The sequence below is a fragment of the Clytia hemisphaerica genome, unplaced genomic scaffold (assembly GCF_902728285.1).
Source record: "Clytia hemisphaerica strain Z4C2 unplaced genomic scaffold, Clytia hemisphaerica genome assembly, whole genome shotgun sequence".
Lineage (NCBI taxonomy): Eukaryota > Metazoa > Cnidaria > Hydrozoa > Leptothecata > Clytiidae > Clytia > Clytia hemisphaerica.
In genome coordinates this window covers 196,446-216,883 of record NW_027103283.1, presented here as the reverse complement: position 1 = coordinate 216,883, position 20,438 = coordinate 196,446, and the positions used below count along the sequence as shown (strand labels likewise).

The following is a 20,438-nucleotide window of genomic DNA, read 5'->3' as shown; positions in this document are numbered from 1 at the left end:
ACCCTATGATTTTTGCCTGAGACCGTCATATTTGTCCGAAAATCACACCAAAGTGTCCAAAAAAAAATTGGAAACATTGTAATTTCGATTCCCCTACCCCTTAACTTTCCAAAAATGTATAACAAGTGCTTTGATCAAAACATTCGAGCGATTTTACAAAATGCCCTCTACTAAAAGGATTGTTTTTGCCCAAAACCTAGCATGGTTTGATTTCCATCTTATATGGGGCTCCTTAGATCTAAAACACCAGCCTGTCAACCTCTCAACAAATATCACTTTTTTTGTTGAATTAATTTCAAAACCTTGAGTTCTCCAAGTATTCAAGTTTCAAAAAAGCTTTAAAATTTATGTCCAAAACTGAAAGATTTATGAGATTTAAAAAATATCAAGAAATACTAGAGGTGTACTGCTTCATGTTAGGTCCAAAAAATGTTGTGCTCCTTTTTCTGGCAATTCACCTTGGAGCGGTTTGATTGAAAGTTACTGGCACTAGGGTTATTGGGTTTATTTTCAGATTTGAAAAGCCCTGAGTAAAGAAAGGTTGTGCAAACCTTCAATTTCTATTGCTAGGTAAGGGTGGTTTTGCAACTACAAGTAATTTATCTTTGTCTAAAATTAAAATCACAATCTAAATTTCTTTCTGTACTTTGTAATATAATTACTCTTTCAGTACTAAGAAAACAAAAGTTAAAATGAGTATAGCACTTGGCAGATTGGCTGAAGAGCGAAAGGCATGGCGTAAAGATCATCCATTTGGTTTTGTTGCAAAACCTGTTAAAAATACTGATGGAACTTTGAATTTGACCAATTGGGAATGCACAATACCTGGTAAAAAAGGGACCATTTGGGAAGGAGGCTCTTACACTCTACGAATGTTATTCAAAGATGACTATCCTTCTTCGCCACCAAAGTGCAAGTTTGAGCCGCCACTATTTCACCCCAATGTATATCCGTCGGGCACTGTGTGTTTGTCACTCTTAGATGAAGATAAAGACTGGAGGCCTGCTATAACAATCAAACAAATCTTACTCGGCATTCAAGATTTATTAATAGCGCCCAATATCCGGGATCCTGCACAAGCTGAAGCTTACACGATATATTGTCAAGACAAAGCAGAATATGAAAAGCGAGTGAAAGCCCAAGCTAAGAAGTTTGGTGCCAAGTGAGACATGCTTTCGGTTCTTCTTCAGTTTTTAGCTAAAATTGTGATGTTTGTGCATGGAGCACAATTTAACAACATCCCATTAAAAAGAACTTGTAAATAAAATCAATATCTTCTCATAAATCTAATTACTAGCATGTCTGGTATGTACCTGTCTGAAAAGTGGGAGATTCATCACATTCACCCTTTTGCTTATTTCTTTTATTTAATTTAAAATTGTTTAAAAATTCGTGGAATGGTAGAAATTTCAATTGGTTCACTTTATGAAATTAGGTCTATCTTGCAGATCATTTTGTAGATTTTAACCATATTTTTCATTCATCTATTACTTCTTAAACTGTTTCTCTGGGACAAATTATGGGTGGTTCTTAAAAGTGTTTGTTGGAAAGATAATCAAAATCATATTTTCTTGTTGAACTATAATCCTTTGAAATTTGTAGCATAGTGCCTTCTATATTGTCATGGTAGTGATGAATAAGTTCTGGGTAAAAAAAGATGAAAATATATTCTTTTTATTAATTTTCAGTCAGTTGTGTTTCCTTTTCCACCCTCCCATTGACAAATCAGCAGCCTTTTTTTACACTTTTTAATTCAAAACATGTTTCGATTTTATCAAGTTGTACAAATGTTAGAAATGATGGTGTGAAATTAGCATTTATTATTACCCCTTCTGAGCGGTAAAAGGCAGCAACGTTGAGTGACCCTGAGCTATTATAATTTTTAGCTAATGAAATTATTATTTGAAACTAATCTTGTTCAATATTCTTTCTTTCTCAGCAATTAATAAAAAAATTGAATCACAAAATAATGATTATTGGTGAAGATGCATTTCAATTTATGGATACATTGATATGCATGGCTATCTTGTGGAATGAGCTGTCATGATTAATGTAATTTTGTTCAATCATTTGTTCAGGTTTGTTTGAAATGACCTTCCTTGAAGCTCGTAAAGATTGAGCTTTCTTCCACCTACGTTATTTCGTCGTGGAGTATTTTGATTAAGCTCGGGAGCACTTTGGAAGAGAGGGGGCTCGAGCTTGTTTATTGGAACCCGTTATTTGATTTTTTGGGACCTAAATATCTTTTACAACTATCTATCTAACCATAAATGCTCTTCTTTAACTTTTTCTTTACTGAGGTTCCTGCAGTCGAAAACCAGGATGGCGGTGGGTTAAGACGGGCGGAAAGCACCCTAACATTATAACAAGATAAATCTCCTTTCGATTTTCAAAGTTTGTCTCGCTCATTTTCATCTCTTGTAAAAGAACTCGTTCTGTCATTCAACGAGATGCTTCAAATTCTTATTTGTTTATCGCTATTGGTTTTTGATTGCTTAATAACTTGCGTGAAATGAGTGGTTTTCAATTACTTATTTATTAGCCTTGGTCAGGTAGTAACTGATGATAAGGGAAATTAGTACCCATTTTATTGTCATACTTCCAAAATGATAACATTATGTTGAAACATGGAGTCCTGTTCATGGCGCAAAAAAATCAGCTGCTTGAAAAGAAAACCTTTACTCTGAATGAACGAACAGACGGCTTGTCAGTACATGAATTCTGTTGTCATGGATTATTGCTTCACCCAACGAGCGAGCCGGGTTACTATGCTATTGGTATTATCACAAGTCTCATTGGAAGAGAAAAGTAGACAGAATACTCGTGCACGTTTCCTGCTTGTTTACACGATCATGAACAATTTGTAAGATTTGTTGAGAAAACAGAGATTGTTTATCATTCACCCCGTTTGTAAACACTTCACTTGACAAAAAGGGAACGATTTGACGCGAAAGTTGTTGGCTTCACATAATTGATGATATCGATCAAGTATAAGAGAGACATCAAGCTATCAAAGGTGATTTTTTTGCTTCCAATTTCCAAATTAATTAAATAGTTAATCGTTATAAATGAGAAGGGAAATTTTCCATGGTAACTTCATTTCTGATTGCAAAGAGAGTTTTTTCGATGCTTTTCGTGTTCGTCTCTTTATACATTTTTGTTGACAAATTTCTTGTGTTATAAAAAGTGGGCGTGTTGAAATTAATCGTACTGTTAGCCCAGTAAATTGTATATTTTAATTCTATAAAGAAATTCGGTTAAGGTGAACGCCTAATTAACAGATTACCTCGTCTTGTAAAAATTCTTCAACGTTAAGCCAGAGAATGTTGATGTATGAAGTTTAAACCTTTTAGCGTTTATTCTATGGTCTCGTGTAAATGTCATTTTTTTGTGGAAAAGAGGTTGATAACACCTCATAACAACACCTCGCTTCTCTTCTTCTTTTAGCTTCTTCACCAGTCAAGATGATAGGATTGAATGAACCGCTGGACATTGCATACACCACACTGTACATCATCTCTCTCATCGGCAACTTGATCTTCATCTTATACCTGCTGGTGCAACAATTAAAGATATCAGTGGACCGTTTGTTGTTCACGCAATCCATCGTTCAACTCATCCTCGTCATCCTCGCCGTTCCCTTCGTTCACGATGCATGGGTGCAAGAACCTTACCAATTTGGTGACTTTGCTTGCCGTTTCGTGACGCCGTTACATGATTTGTTCGAATTTTCGCAAGGTTTCATGTACGCAGTGATCGGCTGGTTTATCGCACAAAAGTTGAAAGGGGACCAAGAGATTAAATGGAAAGTTCTCTCTTCATTGATCGGTTTACATCTCTTATGTATTGTATTTCTTTTACCGACGTTCGGTGTTTGGCACCTCGTGTATGTCCCTTCCTCTCAAACACATCATTGCAAAGAGGCATGGTCATATGAAGCTGAAATTATGCACCGAATCAGCCGAGTATTTTTATTCGCTATCCCAACAGGCATCGCCTTATATTATTACATCAAAGGTTTTCGCATCGTGAAATTTATCACCAATTTCTTGAGCCTCAAAAAGTCGAACGCACGTTACCAAAGCTTTGCAAAAGTCATTTCAGACGTTGGTCATACTCCCGAATCTCATCTTTGCTTTGGTGAATCAGAAGAAATGAACTTAGAGATGAACCACTTGTATCAAAAGCATAATAGCATCTCAACCATTTCAAAAGATGACGTCACCGCCAACATTTCTGTGCAGATCTTTACCAACGAAGTGGAGATTGATAGGATCGATTCGCAGTCTCCTCTTTGGCGCGGAAAACCAAAGGCTGGGGAGTACCAAAAGATGGTGGTCTCCATAAAGTGGTTCCGCTACACTCGCAATCTTTATCAGGCTTTCCTTGTGTCAGTCATTTTCTACGCTGTCGCCTCCGCCCCTTACTTCGTTTTTCTTCTCTACACGACCGACCGAAAAACCGAGTTTACGAACACGGAAAAGTGGGCTGCTTCTATCATCTTTTTTATCCGATACTCCACTTGTTTGGTGAACCCTTGGATTTTCATGCTTGGTATTTTCAAATTTCGTAAGAGTTTGTTTGGCAAATGTTATCGACAGCAACGAGACTTCGTCCTTCTACCGGATTCGGTGAAAGAAGATACTTCGTGAATATGAAATAATATCAATATGTGCGCCATTTCGCATTACTTCAGGATAAATGAATGAGCTGAAATGAATCAATATTTTAAACAATTTAAAGTCTGGTCACCAAGTTCGTAACATAGGGTTTACTGTTATGTTATATGATAAGTACAGGAAAGTTTACGGAAAAATATATCTACAAACATAGATCGCTGCTTTTTTCTCCCTTGTCAAAGATTGATGTTCGACAAACCTCTATTGATAGACTTTTTGGACCTACCTCCGGGTGCCCCGGTGGAGGTTCTATAAATTAACCCATGTCCGTCCGTTCGTTCGTTCGTCCGTCCGTCTGTTACCAGCTTTTCTCAGGATTGGCTCATTAGGTTTTTCTGATTTTTTGCACAATGATGCAAAATGGTAATGCCCAGAACGTGACGGAGCCCGATTTTTGAGAAAAAATTTATTTGGGCAAATTTGGGCCAAAAACTACCTAAAAATAGGGTTTTTTGGACTTTGTGCAAAATTCTGTCATTACTTTTTTCTGATTTTTTGTACAAAGATGGAGGGCAAGATTCTCTAAAGAATGGCTGAAGTGGTTTTTCCCGGAAAATTCTTATTCGCCTTAAAAGACGGATTTTTGTATTTTGGGGAAATTCCCTTTAACCAAATAAGAAAATATAGCTTTTCATAATGTTGACTCATAATTTTTTTCTGATTTTTTGCACAATGATGCAAAATGACAATGCCCAAAATGTGATGGAAACAGATTTTTAAGGAAAATTTTTTTGGGCAAATTTGGGCCAAAAACAGCTTAAAAGGTTGGCTGCACCAGCTTTTCTTATTGGCCATGAGATTTAAGAGCCGATTTCCGGAACAAATTTTTGTGTCTTTCATGAACCAGTCATACCTTCATTTAAAGTCCTTTTAACTTCTATAAAATACTTTCAAGCCTCTGAAAATCAATCAAGAACAATTTTTAATAGTGTAACAAAAGCATTTTCCTGGAAAAAAATACAGTGTGTCCGGAAAAAAAGTCCGCGAGACAGAGCTTTAGCACTTTGACAAAAAATGAGTCAAACAACATGGCTAAACAACATAAAACATCAACGGAAGCTTTACTTATTTTGAGATCCAGACTAAATTTCTGTCTTTCTTATCAAAGCATAAAGTGGGCACATAATAATTTAATATTTCACTGTAGAACAGGAAAAATCTATTTTAAAGACTAAAGATAATAAACAGTATACAGTGTAGTTTTTCTAAGCTCAAAAAAATTTGTTTGGGACTATACAATGTACCAGTGAACTGTTATCAGATAGAATAATATCTCACTTTGGCTACTTCATCATCCATTCAGATTCCCTTTGTTAAAAGTGACTATTGGTCGTAAAAACATTTTCTCAAAAGCTGATGCGTGGATAGAAATCTCTTTATAAGGGTATGTTTGCACGGTATTTTTTCTCAGTTACGAAATTTTTAGTTTTGGAAAACGATTGATATTTACAAATCTATTTTAGCTTACAATCTGGAACTTTAGGAGCTGAAATTTAGTGATCCCATCGATTTTAACTCCTAAAATTAAAAAATCAATTTTAGTCTATACGGAAAGAATAACTAATTTAGGTGAAAACTTGACACCCAAATTCTTTTCTTAGAAGTCCGTTTTCAAATAGTTTTCAACACTGGTGAATCTATAAAATGGGCTGATTTCAAATATGTAATTCTTATTTGCATTGAGGGGGCCGAAGTGCCCGAAATTTCCAGTTGAAAATAATCAAATTATGTGCATAATTTGTTGAGAATTCAAAAGAATCCAATCAAGCATGAGAAAATATGCAATTAAATTACGATAAGAACAAAGAAATGACATTATCATTGCACACGTGCAATTGAATTCCAATTGCAACTAAGGGACCCCTTACAGACCCCTTACAGACACGCTTCATTTTGAGGAAAAAAGCATGAATTCATTCTATCCGATAAAAATTCTATGAATGTACAATACCTGCAAATCCCAAGCTAAATCTTTTGATTTTTAAAATGTTGATTTTTTTAATATGTATGTATGGATTATGTATTGTTTTTGTCACCAATTATTGGAGTTACAATAAACCTTTTGTCAGTCAGGATCTCATGTTGAGTAATTTAAAACTTCAGCATCAAAACAATGATAAGAAATGATTTAGTTCACACTTATAAATGCACTAATGTGTCATTGTTTTGATGCTGCACTTTTAACTTGTTCAACATGACATCCTGAATCTAATCCTAAATATCGCAGCCATTTTAAAAGTGAGAAAAATAGCTACCGTTCCTGACAAAACATCAATCGAAACATTACGCTAAAGTGATTATGTCGATAAAGTTTATATTCTTCATTTTACTTTTTTGCATGTCCTTTATAGGTTCCTAGCAGTTTTCAATATCAAGATCAGTAGCCACTTCTTATTCTAAGTTACTGTCAGCTAGAAATAGAAAAAATCGTTCCCACTTTCCAAGATTGCAAGAACAGCACCAGAGATTAAATGAAAATATGAGCTTGAAAACTTGAGCAATTTTCTCAACGATTTAGAAATAGAGGATAAACTAATGCCAAATGATTTGCTCACTAAGGTAACATAAAAGTTGTAACATCCAAATCCAAAGATGTGAGACTTCATACAAGTTACAAAGCTTTTTCCAGCCAAATAATTTGCTGATTTTCCTATCATCAGAAATTCCTGTCATAGCCAGTTTGCCATTTTGAATGTGTGATTACACAAATACGGCAGAGCAAGTAATAACAGGAAAAAATTAATAGATCACAAGCTTTGTGAAATGTCGTTTCCAGATTTGGGAATAGGTGGGTTTCCCAAACTAATCACAAGGTTGGGATCCTGCAACTCTTCACAAGGTTGTCAAATGCAATTTCACAAACTTTAAATCTGGATGCGGATATTCGGATAACCTGGTTGGGAATTTCAATTTCTGGAGCTTGTGAGTCACAGTCTCACAATCCAAAAATGACAAAAACCTAACCGATTTATTTTTGTCCAGACCTTTTGTTAGCCTAGATTGACGCTGGGAACCAGCAAAAACGGGTCCAGATGTTACGTTTCCCAAACTTTGTGAAATATCATTTCCCAATCAAATAGTACGTTTTCCCCATATTTGGAACTGTGTACTAAAAATGTTTGAATTAGGGTATGGTCGAAAATGGATCTGGATTTAACCTTTCCCAAACTTTGTATAAAAGCACTTCCCAATGTAGAACTTAGCTTGTCCAAACCTGTCCCGAAACTGTTTGAATTAGGGTATTAATATGTATCATACAATGTTATTATATGTTTTCTTAAGCCGTTTCTTGCAATTTCAAAACTATGTAATATGTAATGCTATTATAATATGCTTCCCCGGACAGTACCGAACTATTGCGGAAGAGGGTAACTACGGGACTTAAAAGACGACAAACAAACACAATTGTAAAAACTCAAGATATCGGTCCAACATCCTTGAGTGAAGCTATGAATGCCTCCTCACTCACTTCTTTCGTTGCGGGGGGCAATTATGAAGCTGCGGTAGAATTGTCTTAAAGTTTTTCTTTGGTCAATAAAGAATCTTTGGCAATAAAAGTAACTATTTATAAGTAGATATCGATTTTCTTTACCAAATTGCAATTTCTTTTGTCATGCCAATATCATTTCAATGTTTAGTAGATGAACCAGATAAGTCCATAGAAATGTCAATTGTCAGGCCTTTATCTTTTACTGTGTATATTATTAAGGGGCGCGAATTTCGATTTATGCACCGTGGCAAATGGTGATTCCAAAAATGGCGGAATTGGATGAACTTTCGAATAGGATACTGCTGGCTTATTGTATTTGACTTATTTATTAATTAGAGAAATTTATTGCTTACACCATCATGAGATTTTAATGTAAAATGTTTTTGATTTCGTCGGTGGCGACTGATGCTTGTTTGAAAAAAATAAGTATTCAGACGTCAAAAAGTTTTCTTCATTGTTGTGGTCTGTTCCAACTTGTATTAGCTTCCGATGAGATGGCGGCGGTCTTGCTCTGTCCCATGCCAAATGAAAATGATAATGAGAATTAATGACTTGATAAGACCCTCTAATTAATTGTGATTACATTTTCTTGTACGAGCGGAAAAGCTGAATGTAACACGTGAGAGGGTTGGGTTCTCTTTATGGCTTTCATCTTCTTTGAACTCATTGCTTCTGTGTGTTTTTCAACAACGTAGTCTTAATTTCGTGGAAATCTTTCCGACCTTCCTCAACCAATAACAAATGCTTTTGTTGCCAAGGAAATTGCTTTTCTCTTGATTCATTCTCCTTATTATTTTTTCACAAATATTTTTCTTTTCGCCTCAATTTCCTTGAAATTATGAAGGGCTAATAATAAACAAGATATTCAAATTATCCTCTCACTGATAGCAACCACATATTTTCAAGTGAACTCGAAAAGCTCATTTTCGCCCCCTCATTGTTTCAATATGCGAAATAATGCTTCTTTTCCAAGCACGTAATGAAACGGCAGTTTAGTTATTTGATCACAGGGCACCAATATCAAATAATTTCAGCTAAAAATATCGAATAAATTTTCCGCACTTTTTTCCGCTAGTTCCTCTTAATACGAGAAAATTAACTGAGTAAAGTTAAAAGTGAGGCTAGATAATCTTTGTCATATGTCTCCTTCCGTGTGTACTTTAGGCGTACAAACTTTTGCGAGCAGAAACTTTCGCGATTTTCGCGAATTTTGGCCTTTTTCGCGAAAGTTAATGTCTTCGAAATTTCTTGGACAGGGTAATTCGCAAAAGTATATGATCGCGAAAAATTCTTAAAAAGTCTGAAAATCTATAAAACTTGCAAATCGAATATACAGTTGACGCTCTCTAATTCGATCTTCAATGGGAATCGGATTTTCCTCGAATAAGGGAGCTTATCGAATAGTAGAACGTCGTTTATGAGAGTTTCTTGTTGACGGGGACTTTAAATTTCATCGAATAAGGGAGCCTATCGAATAGTAGAACGTCGGATAAGAGAGCGTCAACTGTATATGAAATTTTCAGCACATTTTTAGCCTTTAACGCCTTTCTAAACTCAAAGTAAAACTGTTTTTGTCGGATTCCCGAACATTGGTCACTTTTTAGACATGATTTTCATATAAAAAATTCTCATTTTTATCCAATAATTCGCGAAAAATAGTTTTTCCTCAAATTCGTGAAAGTAAATGTCGTAAGTTTCCCCGATTTTTCGACCAAAAATTTCTGCTCGCGAAAGTTCGTCCACCAAAAGTAGATCTTCAAAGAGCTGAAGATGTGCGTGGATTCTATCGAAACTCTAATGTTAAAGTCAAAAATCTACTCAACCTCTATTTTGATATTCTTAGATAATACTAAAAAAATAAACAAACGAACATCGAAATGGCTGCTGGTGAGGGTGAGATGCACACTGTAATGGAACCTTTAGATTTGATCAAATTCAGTCTGGATGAGAAAGTATACGTCAAGATGCGCAACGATCGTGAATTGCGCGGTAAATTACACGCGTACGATCAACATTTGAACATGGTGCTGGGTGATGTGGAGGAGACGGTCACCACTGTCGAACTGGATGAAGAAACAATGGAAGAAATTTTCAAGGTATTTCATTTATTCACATAATAATTCATAAGACTATATTGGGCATTGATGTCAGTTAGAATGTTGGGAAATGGTGAAAAAGGCATTTTCAGATAATTGATTATGAGATAAATTAGAAATCCGTCTACTCCTGGAACTGATGTGATGTGAACCATTACAATGAGTTATTCGGTTGTTTCTCGAAGAATTATCTTTCCTCGAAAGTTTTCTTTTCGTCTAAAAAAATGCATTAAATTTGATTACTCGATTTTTTTCTTTCCATGTTTGTCTGAGTTTCAAGGAAAGGATAATTGGCCTTTAATTTCTTTGTTTTTGTGATGAATTTACCTTGCAATGACATCCGTTGGTAACGCGAAAGGATCTTCCTCCTTGCTACGACGAGGCTGCGTTTTAATTAACTTTTTTCTTTAAAGTAGTGCACATTCGTGAATATTTTCGTTACAACAATTTCCTCAAACGCTGATAGATTTTCTTCTGTATACTTTATTATATCGGACTGCGTATTTCGAAATCAGTGGACTTGACTCACTTCAAATATATTTCCCCTGCCAACATACATCTTCTCACGTTTTTGTGTTAGGTGGAAGCAAGTTTAAGGGGCTGTATGGGTCACGAGTTAAGTGATATTTAGGTTGATTTTTATAGAAAAAATTGATACTTTCATTTATTAGTAAAGTAGTAGTTGGCCCGAGGGAGTACTAGTGTTGTGAGCTGGTATGGGTGTGCCGCTTGACTTTCGACTCTCGAACCCTTAGCGGAACTAAACAGGAGGGGGGAGGAAAATTTTGTGACTTTTACTACCCTTTTTGTGACTAATTCAACCAAATTTCTATTTTGTAAAGAAATCGCGATTGAATGTCGATCACCTCAAAAAAAAACGAACGTACACTGACGAACTTGACCCCCCCCCCTTCAGAGATTTGGGGGTACCTAAAAAAAAGTGTTAAAAGAGCCAGGTACCTGGAAGTATTCTTAAATTTAGGGGGTACCTGATATGTTTGGGGGTACCTGCATTTTCATTAGTGGGGGTAGGGGCTGTTGTTTTTGTATGAAGTCATCACCCTTGAATTCCTTGAAGCACTTGGAACACCCTTGAAAAGTCAATATTATTTTGGGGACCTTTGAAATGCAAGATTTATACCCTTGAAACCCTTGAAATGCCAAATTTTGTGGCCATTTTTAGCCGTTTTAACTTTCAGAAATACAAAATTTTTCCCATTGCGTGGGATACAAACATCGCAGTGACTTAAAAATGAGAAAACATACTTTTGGAACCCCTGAGACTCAAGGGGATATTCCACGCTCATTCTTAGGGGGTTTACCTTTTAACCCGTTAAGTGCCACTGGAATTATATGAGATTGGCAGGTCTGGGTGATAGAATGGGTGGTTGTAAAATTATCAATTATCAGCCAATTTAAGGGCCCTCCTTTACACAAAAATTGAAAATTCAACCGTTCTCCTTTTGTTGACAGATTTCCTTGAAATCTTTGAAAACTAGCAAAGATCAACTAAAAATCCTTAGAAACCCTTGAAAGTTTGTGGTATATAAAAATCTCTTGAAACCCTGGAAAATTATAGAAAAAAATTACACCCTTGAATTTGTTGAAAAAGAAGGCCGCCATGGAATTATTTTCCCAGGAATGACAAAAGAGCAAAAAATCCCTTTTTGTATTTTTAACAATAAAAAAATTAAAAAGGGGGTAACTCAAAGTTGGGGGATTACTTTAGTTAGAATTCTAAAAAAATTTGGGGGTACCAAAATGATTGGGGGTACCTGAATTTTTTGGGTGTACCTGAACCCTGGAGGACCCTATGCCCGTTGTTTATCGTGCTATTTAGACCAATTATGTTCAGCAAAATACAATTATCATTTTGATTACGCATCTAGTTAACTTAAAATTAGTCGGCAAAAACATGTATAATTAATTACATAATTACAGAATTAATTAGAACTTGATTAATTATACATGCTGATTAATTCAAGCAATTATTGAAATAAAATCTTTTTCTAAACTCACTTACACAAAACTGAATTACTTTTTGCAAACGTTATTTGAATTTGAATAGATGCGAGCAATGATTAGATTTGATAATTTGACAAATTATTATATCTGACAATTACTGTTAAAAATACTCTAGAATAGCATTCTTAGGTTCAATTTCCTAATCCCATGAATAATATTCTTAAAGTCCTGTTTCAATATAATTTGCAGCGGAGACGAAAAAAACTTTTGATAGAATTCTAATTAGATAGCAGTTCTGTGCTCGTTAAAAGATATTTTGGAGTGGAATATTGTCAAAAAGAAAAAGATTTAAAAAATGGAAAAGTTATGATGAAAAATGAAGAAGAAAATGAACTTCTTATAGAATAATGGGCTCTTCCAGAAAAAAAATTTACATGGGGGGGTGGAGGATATATTGTCCGGGGGTAGCAAAAAAACATCAAAATTTGCCTTGTCCGGCGTGTAAATTTGCTCTGTCCGGGGGTAATTTGGTGTGCCCCGGGGTTAGCAGATGCTTGTCCGGGGGGTAAAACCTATTGTCCGGGGGGGGCCAAAAGTCACCCTCTCCGGGGGGGGGGGGGGGTAAATCACTAAAAATTGTTATATCCTCCATCCCCCATGTAAAAAATTTTTCTGGAAGAGCCCAATGCTATGATCTTCATTTTTATATTAGAAATTTTTTTTTTTAAATCTATAGTATAGGTAGCACGGACAAATATTACAAATCTACAGGTTCCTAGCCTCCCGCAAAAGGACCACAGATCATACCGCCAGGAGGAAGGAAACCCAAATAAGCTAAACAATAAAAACTAACTACATAGGATAATTATTAACAAAATGAAAAACAAAAAGAGCTAGGAGAGCAAAAGACTAGAATAACGGTCCCCCAAAACTTCCAGTATCCCAGATTAATTTTATTGTTATGCTCAATATATCATGATTTTGGACAACGCTAAAATCGGGGTCGCCATAAAGAAGTATTCTACACAGTGTTTTGGGATTAAATGGAAACAAGGTCATGTCAAGTTGAAGAAGGCTGTCGAACATAACAAGTCTGTCATTGGAGTAATCAGAGCAATGCATCAGGAAATGTTGTGTCATTTTGAACAGAATTACTTCGACAGTTGCAGAATGGGTCGATTGTGTCTGCAAAGTTATGTCTAAATTTTTGGTCCCGAAGGTGACTGAAACCAACCCTTAATTGGTTAAGTAGAACCACGCCATCGTTGTCACTAGCCCTGAAAACTGAGTTAGTGCAAGGTCTAAAAAATTTAAGAATCGCTTGTTTGAATAATGAAATAGAGGGAAGACTTTGTATATTTTCGCCCAGGTTATTCCATTCATTGATGCAAAAGGGAAAAATGGAGGCACGGTAACGTTCAGTCCTACAAAATGGTGCCTCAAATGGTGGTTCTGGGTTGTATCCTCCGCCCTGCCCTACGTTCTTCCTCCCCTCTTTGGGGAGGAAGAACATTTGAAAGATAAGCAGGTGCAAAGCCATTGATTATTTTGTAAAAGTAAATTAGTCTTCGACTTAGTCGCCTGTCCGACAGACTTTCAAGACCTAGCTCAAGATAAGTTTTTTCTCTGGATGTTCCTCTGAAACATCCAGTTATTGCAAGACAAGCATCATATTGAACTGATTCTAGATTTTCAGAAAAAGTGGAATTACCTGGACGATCATACACGATCTCCACAATCTAGATGTGGCCTAACATGGGTTTTAAATATCGTGACTAGTGAATCTCTAGGTAGGAATGCACGAAGCCGACGAATAAGCCCAATACCTTGATCAAGTATGAGACCAAGATGTTTTTGATGATCTTGTCGAGCAATGGCTGCATTGTTAAAATAAATTTCTGGAGCATCAGGTAGATTTATCCTCCGAGTGAAGTACACTTCAACGGCCTGTTTAGAAGGGTCAGGCTTGAAGGTCATTTTCCATTGATGAGCCCACTCACTAACCTTCTACATGTCACTGTTCAATTCGTTTTGGACAGCGAATATGATCAAGGATAAGGGAGAATATTGACGAGTCATCAGCAAAAATTTTGATCATGGAAATAATTCCTTCGGGGAGGTCGTTAATATATATCAGAAAGAATAGTGGTCCTAGAATAGAGCATTGAGGTACACCGGCCAAGACCTCCGTCCAATTGGAAGCTTGGCCTTCAAACCACCCGCTGCAACCTACCTGAGAGAAAATTTTGGAGTAATGAGAGAAGGGGCCCGGACACACCATATGACTTAAGTTTGAAAATCAGCCCATTGTGCCAAACTCTGTCAAAAGCTTTGGAAATATCAAGAAATACTCCACGAGTATATAGAGGTGGATTTGAATCGAAACCTACCAGGATGTCGTGCGTTATGGACAAAAGCTGAGACACACAAGAGCCACCCTTGCGGAAACCAGACTGGGAATTAGTAAAGAGATTGTTATTTTCAAAATAGGTGTAGACAGAGTCAAAGATGCATTTTTCATAGATTTTACCAAAAATAGGTAGAAGAGACACTGGCCTGTAGTTTTTTTAACACGCTCTTGTCCCCTTTGTTTTTATAGACAGGGACAACTTTTTTTCCAATTCGATGGAAAAACACAAGAATCTAGGGAAAATTGATAAACTTTCATAAGAGGTTTAACCAAGGATTCATTACAGATCTGAATCATCTGTATGGAGATGTCATCCCAACCATGCGCTTTGTTAGATGTAAGTGCACGTATAAAGGGCTAAAATCTTTGCTTCATCAAGAGCGATATTGTTTATTTCAAGATTCGTAGCAAAGCTTTGTTGTGGCAAAACACTATCAATGTCTATGAGAGAGCACTGATACGCAAAAAAATTGTTAAACATATTTGTTTTTGTTGGAACATCAGCAATAAGATTATTGCTGGAGTCTCGAACAGGGGGAATCCTTGGCGACTTCCTCTTATGAAGAAATTGATTTAAAATGGGCAAGTATCTTTTCGTTCCCAGATTTGGATCACTTAGATTAGTTGCTAAACGAGAAAAATAAGAATTTTTAGCATCTCTGACTGAAATTCTTAATCTTAGCAACGTCACAAATGCGAAAAAGAAATTCAAAAAATATTTATTCAGTCTGGTTCATTCAAAAAAAACATAACTTAAAACATTGCCCTGGTTGACTTAAAAAAGGGACCTTTTTTGTTTTTTGATGGTTTTGAAGTCAATCAGTGATAAAACCTTATATTAGAATATATCTTTCAATGGAATAAATATATTTTAAAATTTATTCCCATTAATGATGTTCTAAGATCAAAGATTCACTTTTGTGAAAATGATAATCATAGCACAATTATTTAAGAAGTTGATTTTCTTCTTCTTCATTTTAAATTTTAAATTTTCGAGATTTTTTGATTTTTTTCTTTATTGCGATATTCCACTCCTGTTTGTCTTTTCAGCAAACACAAAATCACTATCTAATTCTATCAAAAGTTATAGCCTTATTTGTCTCCGCTGCAAATTATACTGAGACAGACTTTAGTATATTTTTTATTAAAGTCATATTCTTAGAGAGTATCATAAAAAAAACCCTGTTAAGGTGGTCATTTATTTTCAAGCTAATGTAATCATCTAAGACTCGTATATTTTCGCAATATGACATCATTTTTCTAGACTAATACAGTAATTTCTGAGCTATATTTCTTTATCCCTCGAAAACCTTAAACAAAAACGTTTTCCTGTTTTTTAAGTATGTGATATTTCGTGAACAAACGTGTTTTTCACGAATTCTTTTGTCTAAACAAAACCTATTTAAGTCTTCATTTCCCAAGGAATTCTTTACACAAGTTTAGCTTGATCTGGTCATTGAAAGATGACGTTTTGTACCAACACTTTCCTTCTTATTGTCACCTTGATGATGTGTGCATGAAAGGACGTGCTTCATTGAAAACAAAGTTCTTTGCAATGTTTTCCCCTTTCTTCTGTCAAATGCCATTAACTGACTCATTTGATAAATCAGAAAATATTACTTTCAACAAGTTACTGTCACAAAAGACTTTGTTACCGTTAATAACTGATTGGTCTTAAAGCGTTAAACAGCTTCCTGCGTAGGACAACCTCTTGCTTTGCGAAACGAATTTATTGCTGTCACTTTCCACGAAAGTCAGGTGTTTGGGAGGTGCTTCATGATTTATCTTGAGTCACCTTTCTGAAAAATAAAGTGCCTGATGGCCTATTTACACTGATTGCTTGTCATTCGCACTCCACACCTGGCAATCTTACACAACCTTTACCATTAGCGGGCAAATTTCACCCGAAATGTCAGTCTTAACTTGTTTTTAATAACACTCTGGATGACCACATTTTTTCGTTCAACGCATCAAAAAATATTTTTGGAAAAATACAAATTTGTTTCACCTGTCAACCAGGGTAATAATGGTAACGATTAATGAATAGAGAGTAATTGTTTGTTTTACCCAAAGTAATTGCCTCAAATCGCAAAGCAAGAAAAAGCAAGAAAAAAAAACATACAGTTTCTATCACTAAATCGACCATGACCTGTATAATTTCACCCTGTTAAGGTATTAACTTCTTAAAGAAATTATTTTGGATTATTTCCAACATGCGAGAGACGATCAATCATTGAGATTTTCGGGACTCTTTAGTGGTCGAGTGACTCGACTCTTATTCCAATTCAGTAAGAGGACTGCAGCAAACGGGCTGTAAAGCTGCTAGTAACTATGAAATTAGAAATTTCCATCTGAGGGGTTACACTCTCCAATCTCCTTTAAAGTCTCAAAAGACCGAAGAGAAGAGCTTGTTCTTGCATACAGTACCCATATACAGCAGACAGAGCGTACACGTGCGGGTGATTAAATACGATCGCGCGGGATGCGGGTCAAAAAATTCCCGTGAGCAATCTCGTTATTTATCAAAAAGTATGAATAGAGAGTAATTGTTTGTTATACCCAAAGTAATTGCTTCAAATCACAAAGCAAGAAAACTGTTCGGGAGGAAAATTTAAACACTTTAAATCTTAAAAACATACAGTTTCTATCACAAAATGAACACAAAACTATTTTTCTGAATGACACTCATTCTATCGTATTTTTTTAGCAATCAAAACGTTCGATTCCGATGTTATTCATTCGAGGTGACGGTGTCATCCTGATTTCACCCTCTTTACGTGTCGGATTGTGAACATTCTGCGCTCCTATTGGTTGGTTGTGTTATCCGGTCATAATGGCTGCCATGTTGAAGAAGAAGACCTTTTTCATTGACACTGTATTACAAAGATAAAGGACAAACTTGCTTTGTTGTGTTCGGTTGCTATGGAAGGTATGACCTTGGGAATATCAGTTTTTTTTAATGTTGAATTTTTGTACATATTTTTACTTATTGCTTTTAACTCAAAGGAAGAGAAAAATGATGAGACTCGAAATATTTTGCTTCAAAATTCAAACTCGCTCTTGAATAACTGAAATAAAAAGTAATTGCTCTTGAAATTTCGACTTAAACAATAAAATTGTTCTTTCTTTATTTGGCATTTATCGACAAAGTATGACATAATGAGACACAAAGGTTTATTGATGACGTAATGAATAACATCGTCATTGTCCGTCTAGTTTACTTTGTATTCTATCAGTGAACTGTATGTTTCCTTATGTGTCAAGATTTGAGGTCTTATTTTCAATCAGTCGATTTGATTGATGGAAGGAATTACAAAACTGTTCACATAAAGCCTAAAGGAAATATTGAAATGGAAAGAATCTCATCTTGATTTGTTTATTTATTGCATTTTTTAGGGAGTCAAAATTAAATTCAAGAATGTGTTTGATTTGATCATTTCTATAAAATAAGTTTGTTTTCACAGAAAACTTTCTAATATTAACCTTAAAATATGTACAATCTTCATAATTTCTCATAACATAACACGTAAAAAATAATTTATTGCAGTAAAAATGTTAAGAATAGCAATATTTTTCTTTAGAAATTTTATATTTTATGATATATTTGGCGTAGGTATTTTATCTTATATTACTTTCCTTCCTTCTTCGCCCAGCAAAGAAATCCTTCCTTCAGAAGATTCATTCCTTCCTGACAGTCTTCACTTTGGCAAGGAAGTTGGAAGTCTTTCCCAAGACCAAATCAAAAGAGTCCAGTTTTTCTTTGAGTTGTTCTTTACGTTTGAAGGCTGCTTGACTTCTTTGATTTCTGCGTTGTGGTTGTGTAGGTTGAGGTAGTTCACTGATGACGTCACAAATCTCGTTTTGATTTTCATCGGTTGTCTTTTTGGCTGACATCTAAACAAATAGAGAAAGGAAAGCATGTAAGAAACCAATTCCAACTTCCTAAATATACTTCCAACTTCAATAAAAAATAGATTAACTTTCTGAGTAGCAATGACGTCAGGTCATTTGCTGTCAAACATATTTCCCTCGTTTGGAAGTCCTTGATATGTCTGTTTGTTCGAGAAATTCACCTCGTTAGCATTCCTCGCCTTCTTCTTCAGAGAAAAGCAGAACTGAAAATGAGTCAATAGAATATGTAATGGTAGAAACACTTACCCTCTTTAAAATATCTCTTGAAGGGACCAGAGATTGTGATCTTCCTCTTAAACAGCATTCTTCTTCACTGGGTCTGATGTCGTCATCACTGTTCGACAGAGGGATTGGCATGGCAACGAATGCTGCATCTTGTAGTTGTTTTCGAATCTGTTCACTACTGGCACTGTTAGATCGTTTGCTTCGTTGCAGTCGTCCGCTCTCCTCCGCGCCCACTGAATGTGCGAAACTGTTCGATCTTTTGTACATTTCTTTGTTCGTATTGTTGTCATTGTTGTTTTCTATATTGTTGTTGTTGTTGTTGTTGAGAACTCGTTCTTTCAGCTTATTCCTTCTGATTTGGTTCATCTCACGACCGATTTGTCCCGTTGATGCAACTTGCTAAAAATAAAACAAATCAAAGACCTCATTAGATCCCCTTTTTTGTTACGAAACGCATAATTACCCGTAAGGATGATTAGAAAGTATTCAATTTTAATTCATTAGATTTCAAACTGAGTTAACGGAAAAGAAAAGAATTTCTATTTCTATTTAGGATAATCAGCAATAATATTTGGGGATTATTTACCTTAGCTAATACTGCACTGTAGAGTCGTAAGTTGTGTGCGTAGATCTCTTTAAAGGCTGCAGATTTTGTTATGTCCATTTGTTTTCGTTTTAATCGAGGACTCGATAAATATCTGTCTTCTTCTCCACATTTTGATCTGTTTTCATCGGAAGTCTTTCGCACTGATGAGAGGTTTGGTACTGAGAAATTCCTGGTGGGTGGATGAAAGCCAAAGTCCATTGACGCACTTTTTTGAAAATTGGAGGTTGTTTTGCTGTTTTTCAATCCCGCTCTTCGTTGCATTTTTGGTGAGAGAAGTATTTCACATGATTTCGTCTTTTCATGTCGGTAACGACAGTTCCCGTCGTCGGTGTTGGTCGGCCTGAGGTTTTCCCGATCACCATCACGAACGTTTTGAAATTTGTTGCCGTGTTTTCCGAAAAAGACGGTGACATCATCATTGTCATCGCTATCGTCGAAAAAAGAGGTTTCTGAATCGGATGAATCGGAGAACATTTCAATCGAACGTCTTCGAATTTCTTTACGACGAAGGTTGGTAGTGGACGGTGTGTTCTGTGAGCGTTCCACCAATATTTGTCTGCGTTGTAAAGGTGCTGTGCTTGGCACTGTATAAATATCAATGGTTGATGAAGTAACTTTAACCATTTTGTTTTGTTATTGCTATGTATGAAATGTTGTGTAAAAAAATGTTCTAATCTCTAGTGAATATAACTCATCTGTTGCTTAAGCACGTTTGCTTTTTCTGTCTGATGCTTTCACAAAGCAGATATCGACCTCATATAAACAGTAACCAATTTAATTACTCCCTTTTATTGTCACAAACCCATTAAATGACATTAGACAAAAGAAAAGGAGAAAGAAATATCAGTTATTGTAGCGGAACTTCTCATAATAGCGAGTAACCATTTATCTTTTCTTTTGTCTTTCACAAATGAGGTGTAATTAGTACCGTCAGTCGAGGTATTTGTCCTGTCCAAGTAAATCGCTTGCACGTACGTTGCTTGAATTCTTTCTTAATCACTTCAACCTTTTCAATTGGGATTAACCTTCGTGCAGAGGAGCAATTAACCTCAAT

At 35.7% G+C, this 20,438-nt stretch overlaps 4 protein-coding genes across 5 annotated transcripts; 3 read left to right on the top strand and 1 right to left on the bottom strand.

Moving 5' to 3' along the window:
* The first annotated feature begins 692 nt into the window (after positions 1–692).
* LOC136805074 (SUMO-conjugating enzyme UBC9-A-like) lies at positions 693–1,166 on the top strand. The gene has a single exon (XM_067061636.1). The coding sequence runs from the start codon at positions 693–695 to the stop codon at positions 1,164–1,166; it is 474 nt and encodes a 157-aa protein (XP_066917737.1).
* Positions 1,167–1,937: 771 nt separating this feature from the next.
* On the top strand, positions 1,938–4,897 carry LOC136805238 (uncharacterized). 2 transcript variants are annotated; one of them, XM_067061821.1, is made up of 2 exons: positions 1,938–3,016; positions 3,448–4,897. In XM_067061821.1, exon 2 carries the CDS (start codon positions 3,465–3,467, stop codon positions 4,650–4,652), a length of 1,188 nt encoding a protein of 395 aa, XP_066917922.1. In that variant the 5' UTR covers positions 1,938–3,016; positions 3,448–3,464; the 3' UTR covers positions 4,653–4,897. The 2 variants fall into 2 exon arrangements, with proteins under 2 accessions (XP_066917922.1, XP_066917928.1); XM_067061827.1 differs by having other exon boundaries at positions 2,957–3,186.
* A 5,119-nt stretch (positions 4,898–10,016) lies between these two features.
* Positions 10,017–17,520, top strand: LOC136805256 (U6 snRNA-associated Sm-like protein LSm3). Its single transcript, XM_067061837.1, has 2 exons — positions 10,017–10,265; positions 17,348–17,520. Exons 1-2 carry the CDS (start codon positions 10,047–10,049, stop codon positions 17,429–17,431), a joined length of 303 nt encoding a protein of 100 aa, XP_066917938.1. The 5' UTR covers positions 10,017–10,046; the 3' UTR covers positions 17,432–17,520.
* A 543-nt stretch (positions 17,521–18,063) lies between these two features.
* LOC136805228 (GATOR2 complex protein WDR24-like) lies at positions 18,064–20,144 on the bottom strand. The gene is made up of 3 exons (XM_067061810.1): positions 19,364–20,144; positions 18,799–19,176; positions 18,064–18,534 (listed from the first exon to the last, which is right to left on the bottom strand). Exons 1-3 carry the CDS (start codon positions 20,006–20,008, stop codon positions 18,319–18,321), a joined length of 1,239 nt encoding a protein of 412 aa, XP_066917911.1. The 5' UTR covers positions 20,009–20,144; the 3' UTR covers positions 18,064–18,318.
* Positions 20,145–20,438: the final 294 nt, after the last annotated feature.